The following is a 20,372-nucleotide window of genomic DNA, read 5'->3' as shown; positions in this document are numbered from 1 at the left end:
CAAGAAGAGAGAAAATAGAGAAATGCAAAATGCAAGACAAGAACAATATATTAGTGAGTAAGAGAATGAATAAATAAAAGGATAGATAATAAATAAATAAATAAACTTTTTTGTTTGCTTGCGATAACAAATATGTATTTATTGCTTTACATAATATAGGAAATTTATAAGAATATAGAACTGGGATACTCTTTATTTAAACAAGGCAAGAAGAAAGAAAGGAAGTACAGAAAGCGGAAAGAAAAAGAGAAACTATAAGGAGAGAGGATAGTATACAGACATACAAGTAACAGAAAATAGAAACGAAGCAGAGAGAAAATAGAGAGATGCAAGATGCAAGACAAGAGAATATATGACTGTGTAAGAGAATAAATGAATAAAAGGATAAATAATAAATAAATAAATAAATTTGTTTGTCTGTTGCGATAATAAATAAGTATTGCTTTATTTTTATAGCTAAATTAAGTAATAAGGAGATAAAAGAGGAAGGAAAAGAAGAGGAGAAAAGAAAAGAAGGAGAGAAAGGAGAAAATATGTGAGAAGAAATGAAGAGAAGACTGAAAAAATGAAGATAAATGATAAAACGATAAAAAAACTATGAGCTATCTGAGAAACATTTACAAGCACAGTAATGCTACATAATGTGTGTGTGTGTTTATTTGTGTAAGTTATTATAATTTTTTTTAACATTATTGTATTTCTCTAATTATTTTATTTTTATTTAATAATATATGTATTATTACATGTGTAGTAGATTAACACTTTAATATATAATATATATAAAAGCACATTTTGCATGTTTGGATCGTAATTAAATATACCAATAATATAAGTATGTTGATTTTTTTAATTGATATTAACTGCTGTACAGGTATCATTAAAATAAGATAACCGTTTATCTATAAAAAAGGTACGCCAAGGGTTTTTTATGTAAATTATTATATAATTTTTTTAATATTATTGTATTTCTGTAATTATTTTATTTTTTATTTAACAATATATTACTAATATATTAATAACATATTTAATTTATAAGTATATTATATAATCAAAACCACATATGTTTATAAAAAAATTAAAAATGATTAATCATTTCTTATATCATTATCGATATCATTTCTTTTGTAGAGAGTATATAAAACTGTCTTGTATTTTTTAATAGAGTATTTACAAAAGTACAATTGATCTGAATAAGATTGTTTAATAATATTTTTCTAAATATCTTTTGGCTCAGTTTTTTTTGTAATTTATTTATAACGATTTTTTTTGTAAAATTGATTTATAATGTTTTTTTGTGAAGTTTATTTATAACGATTTTTTTTTGTAAAGAATGTTTATTTATAAAGATTTTTTTGTAAAATTTAATGCTAACGCGCTTGCACTTGGCTCCTTTTTTTTACTTTTTTTGTGAAAAATAATAATCTTTTACGTTTGACAGCTTATCAGCATAAGAAATTTCATGACAACCACTTGTCAAAACAACATATATATTATCTATATTATGAAACTTAAATATATATATTATGAAACTTAAATATGCTCTATCTTTGCAAAAGAGAAAGCTCATTTATGATCTCATATTTATTTTTAAACTTATCAATCGCCTTATTGTACTTGAGAGACATACCTGTTAAATTTAATATTCCTACTAGGCAATTTAGATAGTAAGAAGACTCCATCTTTTGCATCGAGCATCATCATATTTTGTGTGGTTGGGATTAACAATACTCGTATGTTCCGAGAAACCATTTGCACTCGCGTATGGCTCACATACGTCGATTCCATGTTCGTTATTAATCGTGCTCGCTCAGGTGTATTTAGTAACATAATATTGTTGATGCAATTTGTCAAGCTTACAATATTGACAAAATCGCTGGACGAAACGATTACCGTACCTTTGAAATTCGCATCATCGCGCAACACTGATCTCCGACTCTGTCATGCATTTATATTATTTTAAATACTATCTTATGTAACACGCTGGTGCGTTGTACCAGTATTATTTTTCATTCTGTTCAAAACTGCCGAAATATGATTCTAGTTGTGACTTTTTTGGTAAGAAAAGTAACGGAAATAATGACTGCTTTGTCGGGTATTTTTGTTATATCATATAGTTTGCTTGAACGTGAATGAGAATATAATGATATCGTGATAATAATATAATAATAACATAATAATAGTAAAGTAATGATCAACTATTTAAGTCTATTTAAGTGTGTGCTTGTCTGCATTTGTGGATGAGCGTCTCTGTATTTTTGGATAAGCCCACTGAAGCTATATCTTAAGCCGGTCAGAAGCTGCGATCGATCGCTTTAATTTTATTATCTCACTTCGTGACTGCTGTACCTTGATCTCCTCTCTTTCCATCCGGTACTCTTCCTTTTGCTCCCTTCTACCTCCTCGAAGCTACTTCCGCACTTACGCGCTCTTTTCTCTCCTCCTTTTTCCGCGATCCCTCCGAGATGGTGCTCGCAATTTCTTTTTTCAATCTTTTATGCAACGCTAAACTTATGCGCATTATATCGAAGAAGCTGCAAAATTATCGGATGAGGGATACTGTTTTTTTACTTGTGCCTTAATTGCAATATCGATCGCAATAAGAGTTTGTAACTTTTCTTTATAAATATGTACAGCAGTTATCTCATAAGAATATTATGAAGTTTCAGGGTAAGATTATTAAATTAAGATACATTAATATAACGATTAATTGCTGCGCTAAATGTATCATATAGAATTTCATACGTTTCTGTTTCTTCAAGTCTTTCTGCTCGAATATTTTCGACCAAATTTATATCATAGAGATATTATATCATATTACATGTTATATTTGCACGTGTGGAAAGCTGTAAATTCCTCCTTTCGACTCAGTCAGTCGACTCAGTAACTCTTAACACATTTTTTTACGAAATATATCAAGAGTAGAAGTCTATTTGCCACGTAAAAGAAAAATAAAATATATACAAAATAAATAATTTATATATAATCATAAAAATATATCTATATCTGTAAATATATATATATAAAATATATAAAAGAGATAAATATATAAATATATAAATATATAAATATATAAATATATAAATATATATTTAATATATATATATATATAAATATATATAAATATATATATAAATATATAAATATATAAATATATATTTATAAAAATATAAATATAAAAATATATCTAAATGTGATATATATAAAATAGAATTGAAATTTCTCTATATATAACTGTAGATGCACTTTTGTGCATCTACAGTTGTGAAATTTCTCTATATATAACTGTAGATGCACTTTTGTGCATCTACAGTTGTGAAATTTAGAATATTGTGAAATTTAGATTACCACTCCTGTTTGCTCCTGTTTGCATTATCGCTAATGTTTTGCGACCGACCGAGATTGCTCGTCTCATTTTTATTGTATAAAACAGTTTATACGGTGTATTGTTAATAGCGAACTGATGGGAGCGAACGCGCGCGCGAACGTTCGATGTTGCAATAAATAACACTCGACGCGCGGCATTCCATCTCGCATCCCACCATTCGTTCCTCCGGTGTCTGTGTCCGATTGAAATCCCCGTACCGAAAGGCGTTCGATCCTGCTTGATGTTATTTTTTAGCGCGCGTCATACGACAGCAGATAGCATCTATTTGCGTGCAACGCGACGCAGCACCATATGGGTAACGGAGTTGGAGCGAGGGAGCGAGAGGGTGGATTTTATACCGCGCGTGATTTACCACGGCGCGCCGTGGGAATCTCAGAACGGATCTTAGAACGAGCGAGAGGAAAAGAGGGCCGCGGCCCCTTTTCCCCGCTGCCGTCGATTTTTCGTTACCCGGGATCTCGCGCGCATCTTTCGCGAAAATTCAGAGACCGGGCCGATAGATATCCCCTGTCACGTATCGACGTGCGCCGAGAGATGATATGAGGATGCATCGAGTGCGAAACCTCGAGATGCGGCACTCGCTGTCGAGGGGAGCGCGCACCTCTTCGAACAGGGTGCATGGATGTATTCGCGCTCGCGCGTATACGTAACGTAAAGCCCGCAAATATCCGCACGTGTGCACGTGTGTGCACGTGGGAGCCGTGGATCCAACCCTTCTCTTTCGCGTTGCGCCGGGCGAATGCTGCGGTAATGGAATTTGACATTAGGATCGACGCCAGAGGTGCGCTCGTATACGAAAATACAGCCCGCCACCGTCGCGTGTGCGCGCGCGAGAGAGGAAGAAAGTGAAAGAGAACGAAGTAGACTTTTATCGTGAATACTGTCAGAAGTAAGCGGCGCGAATGTTCGATGATGACTATGTAGTAACGTTCCGCGTGTTTATATTTGCGCGGAAAGATACAAGTACATATTTATATACATATATTCAACGTGTGCAATTAATGTAAAACACTTTGTGCATGTATACACACACAACACACACACACACACATATATATATAGGTACAAAATACAAATATATATATATATATATATATATATATATATATATATATATATGATTAATACGTATATAATATAAGTATATATATATATGTATATGTGTGTGTATATATGTATACATAGGATGTTTTACTTTAATTTAAGTTATATAATTCTAAGAGGCAAAAAAAGATAATAATTTTCATTTGACGTTTAAATGATTTTAGGAAGGTATGTAGAGGTCAATTTTAAATTTATAAATAGTATTATATGTAGGGATGGGATACTCGAAACCTTACGAAACTCTGAAAGATTTCAAGATTCAAAACTTTGCGCTATTTTTGTGAGTCGAAATTTTTGAAACCTGAGAAAGAAATACCAGTTTTACATAACAGCACGCTACAGAAGAAGATAGTGCACTAGATTAGATTAGACTAGATTAAAAAATAGATGTTACTGTCTTTAAACAAAGACAGTAACTAAATTTTTTTAATTAATGGAAATTTGAATTTGAATTTTAGTTCAATGATAGTAATAGATAAAAACTATAAAGAATTCAAAACTTTATCTAGTTTTACTTTCTTTCGTATTCAAAAATAATTATTTTCAATTAGTTCTCATATAATTACGTTTAATATTCCAATTATATTTAATAAATATTCTATCTTTATTACTTATTTATGTTTAATTATTCTTTTTATTTATGTTTAATTATTCTTTTTAATTATGTTTAATACATATTTAAAATTTGATTTTCTGGAAAATTTTGTTGAGTTTTTAATTCTTGACTAAAAATATTTCTTTTGTTAATTGTGCATTAAAATATTGATAAAATTGTTTACCACCAACATAAATAATTATATTTATCTGTCTTAAATATTGAATTGGTTGAAATAAATGCTGAATAAAGTTGAATTAAATGTTGAATAAAGATTGATTTTTTAGTGAAAAGTGTAATTATACAGAAACCTGTCTTATACACAATTACCCTCTTTTTTTTTAATTAGTGTTTTAGATTTGGATAGTTTCAAGTTTTGAGAGTCTCGAGAATTTCGAGGTCTCACAGAGTTTTGGATTCGGATCGAAATAACTTTCTTTATATTCTGATACTTTTTAATACAAAAAAGATATAAAATATCTCAAAAAATATTAATTTTTCGATAAACACATCTTAATACCTCTTTGTATCTAGAATGACGGTTGGAACCAGGTTGTCGCAAAATGACTAGAGGAATTGTGCGTGTGTGAAATTTATGTTACAAAAATATAGTATAATATCTATTTATAAAATTAACCTCGACAGGTCTTTTCAGGATCTTTCTTTTGAAACTATACAATTTTTAATATTTGTTTTTAATAATGTTTTGTTTTTGGGATATTTGAGGTGTGTTTTAAATTAAAATAGGATATCCTGTATGTGCGAGAGGGAGCACAAGTACAATAAAATTATTTGATATCGTTCGCGAGCGATTATTTTGATCTGTCTTGACACTATCGAGCACTCGATCGTATCAGCAGTGTCGAGTCAGCGACTATTATCGTTGCAATACGCGGTTGCTAATGAATTAAACTCGTAATTTACGTCACGATCAATTACGAATTACCGTTGAGCCCGTAATTTGCCTGTTAATTGCATTGTAAATTATAGATTCTTCGTTATAAGCGCGCAGGGTGTATGCGTAATTAATCAATTAAGGGCTGTCGCGCGTGGAAGATAACATGCTCCTGGCAATTCCATTTAGGGTCCGAGTCATTTGTAACACGTTACAGAGCTCTCTGTGACCCTGACATTTTTAGTGCAAATTGCGATTTGAATATTTCCAGCGTGCGCTCGCCGCCAGCTTTGTAAATTGAACCGTTGTTTACAGCAACGCCGAAAAGGCTATTGCACTACCCTTCTCCTATCTCAACCCCTGGCTGAAACATCAACAGTATCGCTATCGCTGCGAAACAGCATTTCAATTAATTTCAGGCGATAAAGCAAATCAATTAAATCTTTCTTTTCTCTTTCCTTTCTCTTGATAACGTTCCCTTTGTCGGCCTTTCTTACTTTCAAGATTCGTTTATTGTTTTAACGGATCTTGCAGTTACATGTTGATTATTTAATCGTTGGTACTTTAGACGAAGGAAATATTGTAATAAAAATTACAGTAAAATTTTTATCATCTTGGACTATATAGAATTATTACATTAATACACATTATAAAATTACGAAATTAATATATATTTTTTAACAAATCTTGTTTTTTGCACGTTTGACTAAATGATTGTATTTACTTGAATATTTTTATATTGTATATATCAGGTGACGGAGAGAAAGAAAGATCGTAAAATTTATTATATATATATATATATTTCTATAGTACCTTCATATTATAATTTCAGTATATTTCATGATAAAAAGAAATGTAATTGTAACAAAATTTTTACTACAATATTTTCTCCGTATATTTGTTGATTTGCGTTATTAAAATTGATTATTATTTTATTACACATCGTATCGTTATTTTACTACATTTCAGGTCATCCGAACGTTAAGGTCTACATGGGTCATGGCGGACTTCTCGGTCTCTCGGAGGGTGTCTACACGGGTGTGCCGATGGTCCTAATACCAATGTTCGGCGATCAATTCTACAATTCAGCCGCCGCGAAAAACAGAGGTATCGCAGAGGTAATCGCGTTCAATGAGCTGGACGAACATTCCTTGAGACGTGCCTTGGACAAAATCTTCAACGACACCAGGTACGCCGTCTGTTTCTCAATTTATTCTTGTTGAACTCCAGTGCGGTCGGTTTCTCCCTTGCATTTGTAAACTCTGTGCATTTCGTTCGTCGTGAAAACAACGATCGAGAGAAGAAAGTTCTTCGCGCGAGACGGACAGATTCTGTCAAGCTGACGAATTAAATTCGCGGGGAATCTTCCTTCCCTCTGTCCTCCCTCCTTCTCTCTCTCTCTCTCTCTCTTTCTCTCTTTCTCTCACTTACATTCTCTTCCTTACTGGCAACTCGCGCAAAGATTTTATCCGAACAATATCCTTAATTAACTCCTTCGCCCAGGTGCATCCAACGAACCTGTTAGCGGATTTCTCCGGAATTTCATCGCTGTGTTTCCGTCGCGGCGACGAAACAGCCGCGTCACCAGTGAGCTTCCGGATCTCCGTCGGTATATCGGGCCACGGCAAAATTTGTCACGCGCGCACAGAATGTTGTTGTGGCAAGGGAAGCGAAAGAGGGTGGTAGCGGAGCAGAAAAGGATCGCGACGAAAAAAGGAGAATGGTATAATCTGTACGGATATTCGCTCCGTTGAATATCTCACGAACCGTCCGGACGCACAGGATATCCGGCAAGTGCATCGCCGTTGCTGTGCGCGCCGAGGCGCCTCGTTAATCCGTAGCGCGGCTCACTGGCGCTTCAACCCTCTCCTACTACTTCCCTCCCCCTCCCCTTCCCTCTTTCCCGTCCCTGGTTGCCCTCTATCCATTCCTCTCCTTCACTTTCCTCTCTGCTCCACCAGCTTTCATAACCCGTGCTTCTCTGTTCATCCGACCTGCTCCGCGCCGTCGTCTCGCTTGTTCTCCGAGGAAAACGATGGGGTGTCGCGTTAGGAGGGAGAAATGGGGACTGGCGAGCGCGCAGCATACTGTGTATCCATCCTTGGCGCGGCCCTCGGGCGAATGATTTTTTTTCTCCCTTTCGCCACGCCGTCGCTGTCCTCCACCACCTCCTCCTCCTCCTCGTTGCAAATTCGAGGCACGAATCGAGGAAAGAGCGAACGTGTTCCCCAGCTCCCTTTCCCTCACCGTTTTGGCTGGCTCTGACGATCGACGAACGCGCGCGAGGAGGTCGTGGTAGCGAGCGAGCTCAGTTGGCCCGCACGCGTATCCGGCGCGGGAAATCGCATGGGAAATTTCGCGAGCGTTAAATGTTTCACGGGGATACCGAATCAACGGCACGCCGCCGCCACCGCCGCCGTCGATGACGACGAGGAGGCAGGCTGAAATGAAATTTTACATTATTCAACGCTGTGTGCGTTCTCACCCTCTCCGATCCTCTCCCTCCTCTCTCCTTCTCCTCCTCCGGCGGTCAACTTGTTAACCGCACGCGCTCTCGTTATCGGACCCGCTGCCAACTGTAACCACCCTCCGTGGTACCATCCAGAATGTCGAACGCGCGGAGAATCGGCGAAGGGTCGAAGGACGGCGGGGTTTGCACTCTGCGGGATAAGAGAGGAAACTGTATTACACGACGTAATTTGACATGGCCGAGTTCCGCGGGATTCTTACGACAACGGCGGTTTTCCCCGTGAGGTCGCGACGATTTCAGAAGCGAAGCTCGAATTAAAATTTCGAAAGGACGAAGAGCCAAGTTTGCGCTCGGCGTGAGCCGAGCTACCGGTTTTGTTATTTTGGCTATTTTAATTCATTTATTTCAATTAATTTAACTTTGCGGCTAGCTATGGAATTTTCCCTCCCTCGCTTAGCAATCGCGATTAAAAAAAAATGAACGTTTCCATTTAATCGCCGGTTCCGTTTCTATACATAATATCTCACCCGCTGCTTTATATTACCAATTTCCGGGCGCTTTATCAAGCGTTTTTAAATTGTAAAACGTAATATCCCGACCAAGAGCGGCGTGTTTCGTTGAACATATGTCAACACAAATCCGAACATGTGAGGAGAAAAAAGGAAAACGAAAGAATAAAGACTTATACGTGCCATTTTAAAAGTGTTCTATGGGAGATCCATGGTTGCGTTTAGAGTGCAAAATTACCGTTCAGACTCAAAGTGATGATTATTTGCGGTAAAATTACGGTAAGATGGTCATTTATTGGTAATTTTGATAAATTTCCTTGTTTTTGATAGCATCATACACAAATAGACTGTATTCATGTTTTTCAGTGCATAAGATAAAACAACATTCATTTTATATTCTCATAAAATATAGATCTGATAATCTTCGAAATGTCTTTTAGATGAAAGAAAGACAACTAAACACAATTCTTCGAGGATATTAAAGCTTCACATTTTTTTGAATGGAACTATTAAAACTACTATTACTACTAAAAAGTTTTCTTTATTAACTTTACTTACTATATTAATAGTAAAAATTTTCAATTATATACCATAGTCTAGTCGCTGAAACAGCAAGGTAATAAATAAAAATGCTGTAAGTCTGTAAGGTATGGTGGCGTGGAAAATATAAATTAAGACTACTACATTTGACATATATTTCGGTTTGAAAATCCTATTAAAAAAACTTTTATTAAATTTCTCAAGTTATACCATGTGTTTCTAATTTCTGATTTATTATATGCTATATATAGTATATTAATACATTGTATATCAATATAAATCAAAATATTTTATGGAAAACATGAGTTAAATAAAATGTTTTGCTAATTTGAAAGGCTAAATGCTGCTTTCCATCTTTTCATCAAAATTTTTCTATTTTTGTAAGTTCTTCCTAAATTACTATTTTTCCCGCTTTCTAAAATTACTGGGTAGTTTACTGTAATTTACCGAGTAAGTTACCGTCGGATTGGGTCATTTTCGTCTCGAGTTGTGCTCGTTGCTGTAAGCCCTTTACCTGCCCGTCTTCGTGACTCTAATGGCGCCGCTTCGTGTCATCGTAATCGCCGGCAACACCACTGGCTTCTTTCGAGCTCGGTGCGCAACTTGCGTTAGTCCCGCGGCTTGCATTAAAGCGCGCGTGCGGCTTCTGTTTTCTCGCTTTAGCGCGAGATTTGCATTCGCAAACCGTACTGAAGAATGACAGCGGTATAATTATTCTGCATGCGCGGTGTTTAAAGCGGTTTTAATCACAGCAGCAGCAGTAGACCAGTGGAAGACTTTAAAAGTCTACACTTTAAAAGTTGTCGTATTTTCCTATCTATTCTACACCATAAGCAAGTATCAGGAAACAATCGTTAATAAAGATATTGTTAGTTGTTAATTTTACCAGACAGTTATTAATTTTACCAGACACTTACGATTTAATGAGAGAATGTAATTATATTTGTGGTATTCGCATGAAGCTTGTTGCTAATTGCCAGAGTGTTACGCCAGCCGAAAAACTGAATCCTAACAGAAACTGTTATTCTAACTGCTTTGTGTTCAATAAAGTGAAGGTTAGAAGTTATCTTCATGCTGATGGAACTCTCGTATCATTCAAGAAATAAGAAAGATTGACATATAGATGAGATAGATAGATGAGACATATTTTTCAGCATTTTGAAATTACAACTTCTCAGATATCTAATTATTGTATTTGATTGTGAGAAACATAATTGAGATAACTTTCTTCTAGGTTTTTGCACCGGCAATGATCCTATCGTACCAATAAATCGTATATTTCCTTCTGTGATAAAACGTGACCATCTTGATCAAGTCAAGTTAGTTAGCAACTCAAAAGTAAAAAGGCTACATATAAAATACAATACTAGTATTAATTATTGTATCATCTTCAAAAGAATTCATTCGTAGGAATATAAAGTACCTTAAGTACTCAATGTAAGTGGAATAGTTTTGTTGTGGTATCCGTATTTTTTAAAATTAGTATTCATACAGAAACCGAGAATGAGATAAAAATTGAATCCGAAAACAAAGAATTATCATTGTTTTATTTAAAATTTTATCTAAAAAAAGATTTTTTACACGCGAAATAGCAGTCAGAGATAAGTTCGGCCAATCAACGATAGCAAAATTCCTAAGAAAACATGGAGAAATGGATACGCAGGAAATTTAGAGAGAATAAAGAGTAAAGTAAGGAAGAGCGCGATACAACTGCATTAGATGACTGAATTCTCAATAGAATTTGTCTGAAAAATCGCAGAATAATATCAAATAAATTAAAGCGTGAGTGAGAGTCATTTGCAGTCTTAGTTAACAGTCGTACTATCTTAAAGTGCTGTGTGAGCACTTAAATTTATTGAGTGATATGATAATTAATGCTAGTACTGTATGTATCTTTCTTAGTAGTTCCAAGGCCTCCGTGAGAGGTCTCCACAGCTCTGTCGACCCTTAAATAGTGGCTAACTTTACCTCGTGTATCCATGTGTTTGATTTAAATCATTTTATCAATAAAAATTGCTTTTATTATCCGAAATAATGCATACACTTTATTTTAATTAATAACATGTTACTTAAGTTTATTTACAATAGAAACTATTAATAAATGGAGAATGTTAATAAATTTCGAGACGCTTGAAAAGGTACTTGACTGTTTTTTCTATCTTTTAGTTATATTATTCTGACTTGAATGAGACTCAGGGAAAGTAACTATGCTCTGAAAGGAACATTTTGCGATTCATTATTCCTGTCACGATAAATACATTCAACAAAATACGTGACCGACGTAAAACTCGCTGCTGTGTGATTATACATATTTTTTTCTTAAACGCGCGGGAAAAAATTGTTTTTCATCGCGTGACATCTATATTTGTTCAGCCATTGATTGCAAGACAGTAAGGTTGGTTACGTGAGACAAAGTAATTGTCGGAAATTGTATGGGCGTATGTCTAGTGAGCGTGACTCAAGAGTGATAATTATTTCCGCCATTGCTGCTCGGATATCGACGCGTATGCGACGTTTCGCTGTTTGACTGTCATTTTTTACGATACATTCGTGGATCTTCGTTGCCGTAAAGCCCGTGTAAAATATGATAAAATTCGCTTAATTTAGTGACGCAGGACGACGTTAATATACACCGTGCGAAACTTTGCGAGCTGCTAATTACCATGGAAATGGCTAGTAACCATAAGTTTATAAAGAAATTACTCTGTTCTGCGCTCTCGAATAACGCATTTATACAGAAATGAACCCCCGCACGCGAGTACCCCTTTGATGAGAGAGATTATTAGATTTAAATAATTATATATATATATATATATATATATATATATATATATATATATATATATAAAAATACAATAATATGATGTATTATTGTATTGTACAAATACAATAATATGACTTATGTATTGAATTATCAAATCATATAAATATGATTCTAAAAATATACAACTTTTTTACCATCATTTATTAACGAATTATACCGTCGTATTAACGAAAACATTTTGCCAAAGAGCTAGCCTTTCTTAATTTTTCAGCTGCGACATGTTCGAACTGAGAATCTGTTGTATACGACACAATATTCGCTTGTCCATCACTAAGACTTCTGTTAATAGTTGTCACTTGATATTATCTCAATAATCAGATTTATATTCAAAATTTAATATTCAATTCTGAATATTAAATTTTCTAATAGATTCAAATCTAAATTAGATTCAACTCTGAGTATCAGATCCTCTATTAGATTCAAACTTAAGTATCTCACTTAAAACGAGTTGCAAGTAATAACTATTAATATGGGGTTAAGGCCCATATTAATAGTTGTCACCTGAAACCTGTCTTATTATTAGACACTTATTATTATCAGACTTTTATTTAGAGTTAAATCCAAATTTTTCAATTATTTATATTATAACATATGTGACATTTATATATACAGGGTGTCTCACACTCTCCTCCGGGCATTTTGTGGGGACATAGAACAGGTTGAGGTGAACATAAAAGTCCTATACCGTTCTGCGATATTTGCAATAATTATTTGCAATAATTATTTACCTAAAGTATAAGTACACGACAGCGGCAGTCATTGCTACTATATCATTTACCATATTCTGCATAATCATTTACAAGTTTTCTACAATTAATATCTCGATAATTATTGCGAATATCGCAAAACGGTATAGGACTTTTATGTTCAACCTGTTCTACGTCCCCACAAAATTCCCGAAGGAGAGTGTGAGACACCCTATATAATCGCGATTTAACTGATCTCCCATTAACTTTCAATTGAGATCTAAATATCTCACTTGAGGCGAATCTCAAATATTAATATGGACCTACGATTCATATTAATAGTCGTTACTTGAAGCTTGTCTCATATAAAATAATCAAAATCTGAATTTAGAGTCAGATTTGAGTTTTTTATTTGTATCTGATTAACTATATCTGACTAATTAAGTCTAATTCGATATTCTGATTAGTAAGCTTCTATCCTACTAGAATAGCGAAGTTAATCTGAGAGACAAGAGTTTACATTTTTTCGGCGTAAGGCATTACTTATGTCCTGCTAATTAAGGTGCGCTAAGCATTGAGCTTAATTAATTGATGATTCGTTAACTATTGCTCGTATTAAAAAATAGAAAAAGACTTTGAGTGATTTATATTATCTGCTATTGTAATATTTGGCGATTGGTACGGGACACCTTGTATATTCGCCTTTCATATATATATCGAGAGGTATGTCAGGGCGTATATATAAGGTGACTCAATATAACAACTGTTACCTTGAATATCTTCGAAGCAAGAAACAAAAGTGATCTTCAGATTTTCGAAAATTCTACTGAGAAAGAGAGCTTCTTATGGTGGTGATGCTTTTTTTCATGGAGGAATAGCTTCGCGACCGCTTCGGTCTTGCGGTTATCTTTTGTTTTACTTCAAAGATATTTAAGGCGGCGATAGTTATTGACTAACCCTGTATATACGCTTTTCGCAGCTGAAAAGTTAATGTAACGTTGTTAATGTAAACACGTGCATTTGGAAAAAATAAAGTCGTTCCTAATATTCCGTGCATTCTCATCAGCAGATAATTTTTTCTTTTCATGCGATGCACATCAGTGTGTAACACACGCGCGTATAATCCGCCCAAGCAAGATAAAGCCAGGCTTAATAAATCAAAACGGATATGAAACTGTTGCGCCCCGGCTTCTCGTTCTCGCGTCGTACGACACTCCTTAACCAGTGTAATCACGATGTCGCCGGATTTACGAGTCGGCGCGCGCCTTGGACCCTGGCTAAGGATCCGCTAAAGTTAGACGATATACGCGCGATTCTAGTTTCATTTTAATACCCCGTCCGTGGACACGAATTACCCAGGGAGCCACCACGCATCTCGGCCCTCGGAGATAAGCAAAGCGATCTCCCTGAGCTGTAATTTTTGTCCCTCAGACGTTACGTTTACATCTTATTATTGGAATTTTATTTTGAAATAAGACAGAGAGAGAGAGAGAGAGAGAGAGAGAGAGAGAGAGAGAGAGAGAGAGAATATATTCAGTGAAATATATGAAATATTTTTTGCATAAAAACGTATTAATAAGTATATCTCGGAGGCAGAGAAAATAAATGCTGGAAATATAAGAGAAATGCAGATACAAAAGATGTCAATAGCAATTATAATTTTGTAAGATTAATCTCGGGTCGGAATTTTAATTTAATTTTCAGGATGCATTTATTATGTGAATCCTACATTTTATCCGGATGATATTCAATTTGCCGTTTGAAAATTTAGTGTACATTTTAAAGGAGATTGAAAGGAGACTCAAGCGATTCCGCAGTGCGAGAACTTTGTACATTTTCGTACATACTGTGAAGTTCTTTTTGGCGCTACAAACGATTAAATTTCTTCTTAGATTTAAGCAAAGGTTGACGATTCTGCCAAGTCGATAATACACGCGGATTCTAATTTGTACAGTGATTCTAACTGGATACAAGTTTCACGTGCCGACAATGCGAGTATGATTATTGAAATGGATCAGATGTGCGTCACGCTGCTGAACGCGCTATGGCGATTCCGCGCATTGTTTTAGAAAATACGATGCAATTATTCGAATGCGATATTATATGAGCGAAGAGAATACCGAATTATCGGGCGGTTTGAAAGCGCCGCTAACATCATTTCGTCCGATGATGCCAGCGTCATACGGGTCCATAACGCGGTAATTACTGCACGTTGTGAATTTACGAGCATAGGGCGCGCGTTACTGCAAAATATCGATACACATTTCGCATGTACATCTTTCTGCAAGAGCTATTCTTTTCTACAGTGATTAATGAAATTTCAGACATATATTTTTGCGTGCGTCCATTTTTAACAAGTAGTATTTTTTTTAACAACATGTACTTTATTAAAATGAACGTTTGTAATTTAATTATATTAATTGCAGCATACTGTTTCAATCAATTACATTTCATTCTATCCATCGTTTTTGACAGGTAGATCGGGTACTTAAATACAAATAGTCTTTCCTAAAAGGAGGTTCAAATATTAATATTGTAAATATTAATTTGTCTCTCTCTCTTTCTCTCTCTTTTTCTCTCTTGCAGTTTAGCCGTTATTAAATTCTTAAAATGGAAAATAAAATAGCGCGGATGCCTCGATTATGTGACTTGTGTAAAGTTGCGAGAATATCTCGTTACGCGGTGTCTCGGGATTATTATAAAATGCGAAATATATTATGAAACAAATACGGGCGATGAAATGACTGGTGAAAATATAGGTCGTCCTGTGAAAAGGCGAGCGTGGTTTTAACGTTACAATTTTCGTCGAATTACACTCGCTTCGCGTGGTGGCTAAAATAATAGAAAGCCGCGCGCTCACACACATGCACACACGTACGATACGGACGCGCGCGCGCGCACACACACATACACAAATACACATATGCACACCTGCACATAATGCAGTTCCGATAATGAAGGGAATTAATTAACGGTAGAACGTTCAGCAAAAAGCAAATGTTTGGCGGGAGAGCGCAATTCGTGGATTGAAATATTTACATTTTCCAGCAACTTACATAATGGTCCATCAAACAGATGTAATAATGAGTGGAGTAAATCGACAGAACGCGATTTTATCCGGTTTGTGTAAATGCGCGGGCAATTTGTGGGGGAGATTCAGTTTAATTGTCATTGGGATGCAATCGTAACACTTGTGATCACTTTGATCTCTTACTTGATGAGTGATGTTTAGGGTTTCCCGCGCGATATTTTAAAGGTAGATTCGTCGGCGAGCTAGTTTATTTTTTTCAGCAGAAATGAATCATCATTTCTTCCCGTTATTTTTGCAATCAGGAGCTTGCAGAGTAACATTTAGCAATAATAGTCATGAATTTAATACCAAAGATATTTCTGTAAAATTGTTTTCCTCTTCTCGTTCGAATTGTCGTCGATTCCAGCATGAAATTATATATCTACAATCAATACGATATATTTAGTGCAAACTTGTCTAGAAATTTACGAGCGAAAGGAAGAGCAGAAAATTGGGAGTGCTGCCTTGTCATTAGACACCCCTAGGAGTCGCGCTCGATTCCGTCAGATAAACGAATCACGAGCCTATTATCAGCGACGCAGGGGTCGAAGTGCAGGCGTCCAGCCGGGGCGCACCGCTGGCAAAATAAATTAACGACACCGAGTGTGTTCAATTATTTCGCCTGGCCGTCGCCTGTCGTGAGAAGCGAGGGGTTGTTACGCGGGCCCGCACTTTCTCGTTTTCCGTGCCGACTCTTCTCCTTTTTCCTCTGCTGCTGCGTCCACCGTCGACCATTACATCCCTTACGGGCGAGCAGGTGCGCCGAAGCACTCGTAGGATCCGCGCGGTTCTCGTTTCTGCCTCTCCGAGAGAAAGAGTCCCTCCGCCTTCTATCTCCCCCACCTCCTTCCCTTTTCCCGCTCTTCCGCGAGGAATAAGAGTCCCCGGCACATTTTGTCTCTCGAATAAATCCGGCCGGAAGAGCCGCGGGTGAGGAACGACGGAAATGTCGCAGGAGGGAGAGGGGAGGACGATGGCGGCAAGGAGAAGGGAGACAAGGAGATCGCGGATTGCGGGGAGAAGCGGGGTGGTAGCAGAGGTGGTCTCGTTGGAAGTGGGACTTGTCGAGCGAAAGGGTTACGTTCGCGGGAAAGAGTAAGAACGAGAACAACAGGGCAATAAAGAAGACGAGGTGAGGCCGGTAGCGGGCGAGTGGGTGTACGCGGGAGGGAATGACTGGGGGAGAGGAACGGAGCCGCGCGAGAGGAGACGAGAGTCGTCGGGGCTTGGCGGGGGTTGAGGAGTGTCGAGCTAACTCGACGACGGAGCCGCACTACGTTATCCCTCAGCCGTAACCGAAGAAGAAGCGCAGAGAATCCGGGGGTAGGGATGGACAAGGAACGAAGGAAGGAGTCGGGTGGGGGGAGGGGGGTGTGGTGCCCTCGTACCTCCTTACAAACTGCCGAAACTTTGACTACCGCCGCCCTTACGTGCCAGCTTGCGCTCCTAAGTACATACTACCCTTCCCTCCCCTCAGTTGCGGTGTGCGTACGTGTGTATGTGTGTGCGCGCGTGCGTGCGTGTGTGTTAGGTAAGATGTACATGGGCGAGAGCGGGCGTGCGAGGGCCACCCGGTACAGTGCGCTTAAGTAACGTCTGCGAGTTATCGCGCGAGCTCTACCCCCCTGAATGGGGGTAGTTTGGAGTCGAATTTGATTATGGGTCCGAAGTACTTTCGTACTTGGTAGAAGAAGATGAAGAGGAGGAGGAGGAGGAGGAGGGCGACAGGGAGCCCATGTTGGAGAGGTTTATCTCGTATCTCGCGATACACACGTTCGTCTCGTCTTCCTCAGTTCAACCCCTCGTGCGTCATGGTTGCGCGAGATTAGGCTAACTCGGCCGTCGTCGTCGCGCGTCACGCGCGTCGAGGCTCGCCTTTCCGATAGCGAATTATAGCCGAGAGAAGGAGAACTTGGGGGAGAAAGTTTACCGTGATCTTCTTATGTACGTTCCCGGACCACATCCCTGCGTCGAGATTGAATATAATAGCTGCGCTGATTATGTGCGGGATTACGTTGTGCCGTCTCGGCGCAGCCGAATTAGGCTGAATTTTAAATTCAAATGGGGAATCGGGCGCGATAAAGTTCCGCGGATTGTTTTTCTCTCTGATTGTTTGGGAATTTGCTGGATCTCGTCGTGATGAGGAAAAATCCCAGAAGTTTTTTTGCCGACCCTGACCTAACTTCAATCGTTCTCTAATTTGGTATATAAGCTGCTTTCTAGATCCAGCGACGCGATCCCCGTAGGATTCGCCGCGAGTTTGACGCTAATCTGCCCTAATCTACTTTCAATCGTTCGCAGATTTTGTAGCTAAGCTTCCTTTTTCCAAAAAAAAAGGAAATAAGAAGCAAAGTTTTCTTATCTTCGCGAAAGAGGGACGTCGCCGTGTGAGAAGTTTACACGGTAAATTCGGGGCACCTTAAACTGTAGCGTGTGAATCTCTCTCGAGTGTGCTGAAATAGCTTCGTTGAATAACTACTTTAACTTTTGAGATTCGCTAAAGACCCTTTTCATGGTCTTTTCTAACGAGAAGAGCTCTCCGCAAAGGAGTCTTCGCAACAATCGCCAATGAGGCTTTCAGTATTTTGTCATCTCGCAAAGAAGATAACGGACCTACTCGCAAGACTTACTTCAAGGATTTTTCACAGCAATCCGATGTGATGGTCTCCCTCCCTCCTCTCTTTCGTTCTCTTGGTACTTTACTACAGGTATATCGTTTAACAAACAAGATAGCGGCTTCGCCAACTTTTCTCGAATTCAGAATCAGGCGCCACAGCTCAAATACATCACTAGTGCTGTACCCCACACAGACATTGAGGCTGTAAGACCAAGTTGGCTTACAAGCGCAATCACGCGCAGTGATCTTCGGGGATTGAACGGCCACTTCGCGTTCCCGCATTTGCGGCAGAGAGAGAGAAAGAGAGAGAGAGAGAGAGAGAGAGAGAGAGAGAGAGAGAGAGAGAGAGAGACAGAGAGAGAGGGGGGGGAGAGGGAGAGGGGAAAGGAGGGATAGAGATAGGACGGGAAGCGAGTGGAGGTGAAACGCGATCGAGGAGGACAGAGGGTAGAAGGCGGAAGAGGGGGAGTGTGAGACGCAAAGGGTAAAGGAGAACTTGGAGTTATATGACGCTGGCACGGGTCACGGCTCTTTCGAGAAGTCGTAAACCGTACTCCAGACCGTATTACTGTAATACGGTCTTAAGATCGTGCTGATTATATTTATCACTTGTGGAAACGCGCGCGCGGACGTTACCTCTTCATGGAGTCTGGTAACATCGCACTCCGGTAACTGCCTTTTGATCAGTCTAAGTTCCCGCGAGCGCTACGTGTGGAGGACAACGCGAACGCATCGTTGACGAAAGGCAAGACGGCTCGGATACGACGTGACAATTCTGAGTGTATTCTATGTATGTGTGTATGTGTGTTTCTGGATATATTCTGGGCATTTTTCAATATAACGGAGGACGTCCCGCCCCTCGCGCGCGCGAATCGATATATGTTCATGCATCATTATGGCGCTTCCAATATCTCCGCGCGCGAGTGAGATATTTTCCACATTTCGATATATTATCGGAAATCTTTTAGGGAAATTAAGTTATTAAAAAACTACGCTCTCTCCACCAGGAAAATAGACGGATGTCTAGAATAGCTGGCAACGCTCGCTCGCTCGCTCGCGTACGGTTCTTCAGCGGCGTGTTCGGGGAACATAAATCATCCCCACGTGTGATACAAATCACTTATTTACGCGCCTGACACAATCGTTTCTGAACACGAGAGCGCGCGCACGAGCGCTAAAATCCGCAGTTCATCCAGTTATTTATCTCCGCGATTGAGCTAGAATGTCGATAGCTGCCTAAGAATAGACGTCGATGCTAAAAATAATAATTGAATGACAATATCGATGTGGACAAACGCAAAGCGTCCTCCATCGACACTCCAATATTATAAAACACCGATCTCGCTGATGCGATAGCGGTCGAATTAACCGGTTATCGCCATCACATCGATATTACAACAACGATACATTGCGATACAACGAAATTGATAGCTGTTGATGCAAATAAGTCAGGTGTATCGAGATATCACGTCGTTTCTGCAACGCCGTCGAGCCGCTGTCGTCCGCGAGGTTTGATCGGTGTGTAGATACTAATACCGATGTCACATCGATACTACCGTAGCAATAAGCGTGTCTACTTGCCGGGCCGGGAGACCAGCGCTCGTAAATCAACACCGAGCGGCAATTAAGGCGGTGCGCGGCACGAGAACAAGAGAGAGAGAGAGAGAGAGAGAGAGA

The 20,372-nt window shown here is 38.2% G+C and overlaps 1 protein-coding gene across 1 annotated transcript in view; it reads left to right on the top strand.

Moving 5' to 3' along the window:
* LOC116847556 (UDP-glucuronosyltransferase 2B20-like) overlaps positions 1-20,372 on the top strand; it is a 78,681-nt gene that overhangs the window by 21,023 nt on the left and 37,286 nt on the right. The window contains exon 2 of the mRNA XM_032822654.1: positions 6,949-7,168. Within this exon, the coding sequence (XP_032678545.1) occupies positions 6,949-7,168 (220 nt within the window). The remainder of the gene's footprint in view (positions 1-6,948; positions 7,169-20,372) is intronic.

This window comes from Odontomachus brunneus, unplaced genomic scaffold (genome assembly GCF_010583005.1).
Source record: "Odontomachus brunneus isolate Ranch 3 - 2012 unplaced genomic scaffold, Obru_v1 Obru_scaffold_080, whole genome shotgun sequence".
In the NCBI taxonomy this organism is placed as follows: domain Eukaryota; kingdom Metazoa; phylum Arthropoda; class Insecta; order Hymenoptera; family Formicidae; genus Odontomachus; species Odontomachus brunneus.
Note: the sequence above shows the minus strand (reverse complement) of the source record. Positions and strands in the feature narration are given on the sequence as shown.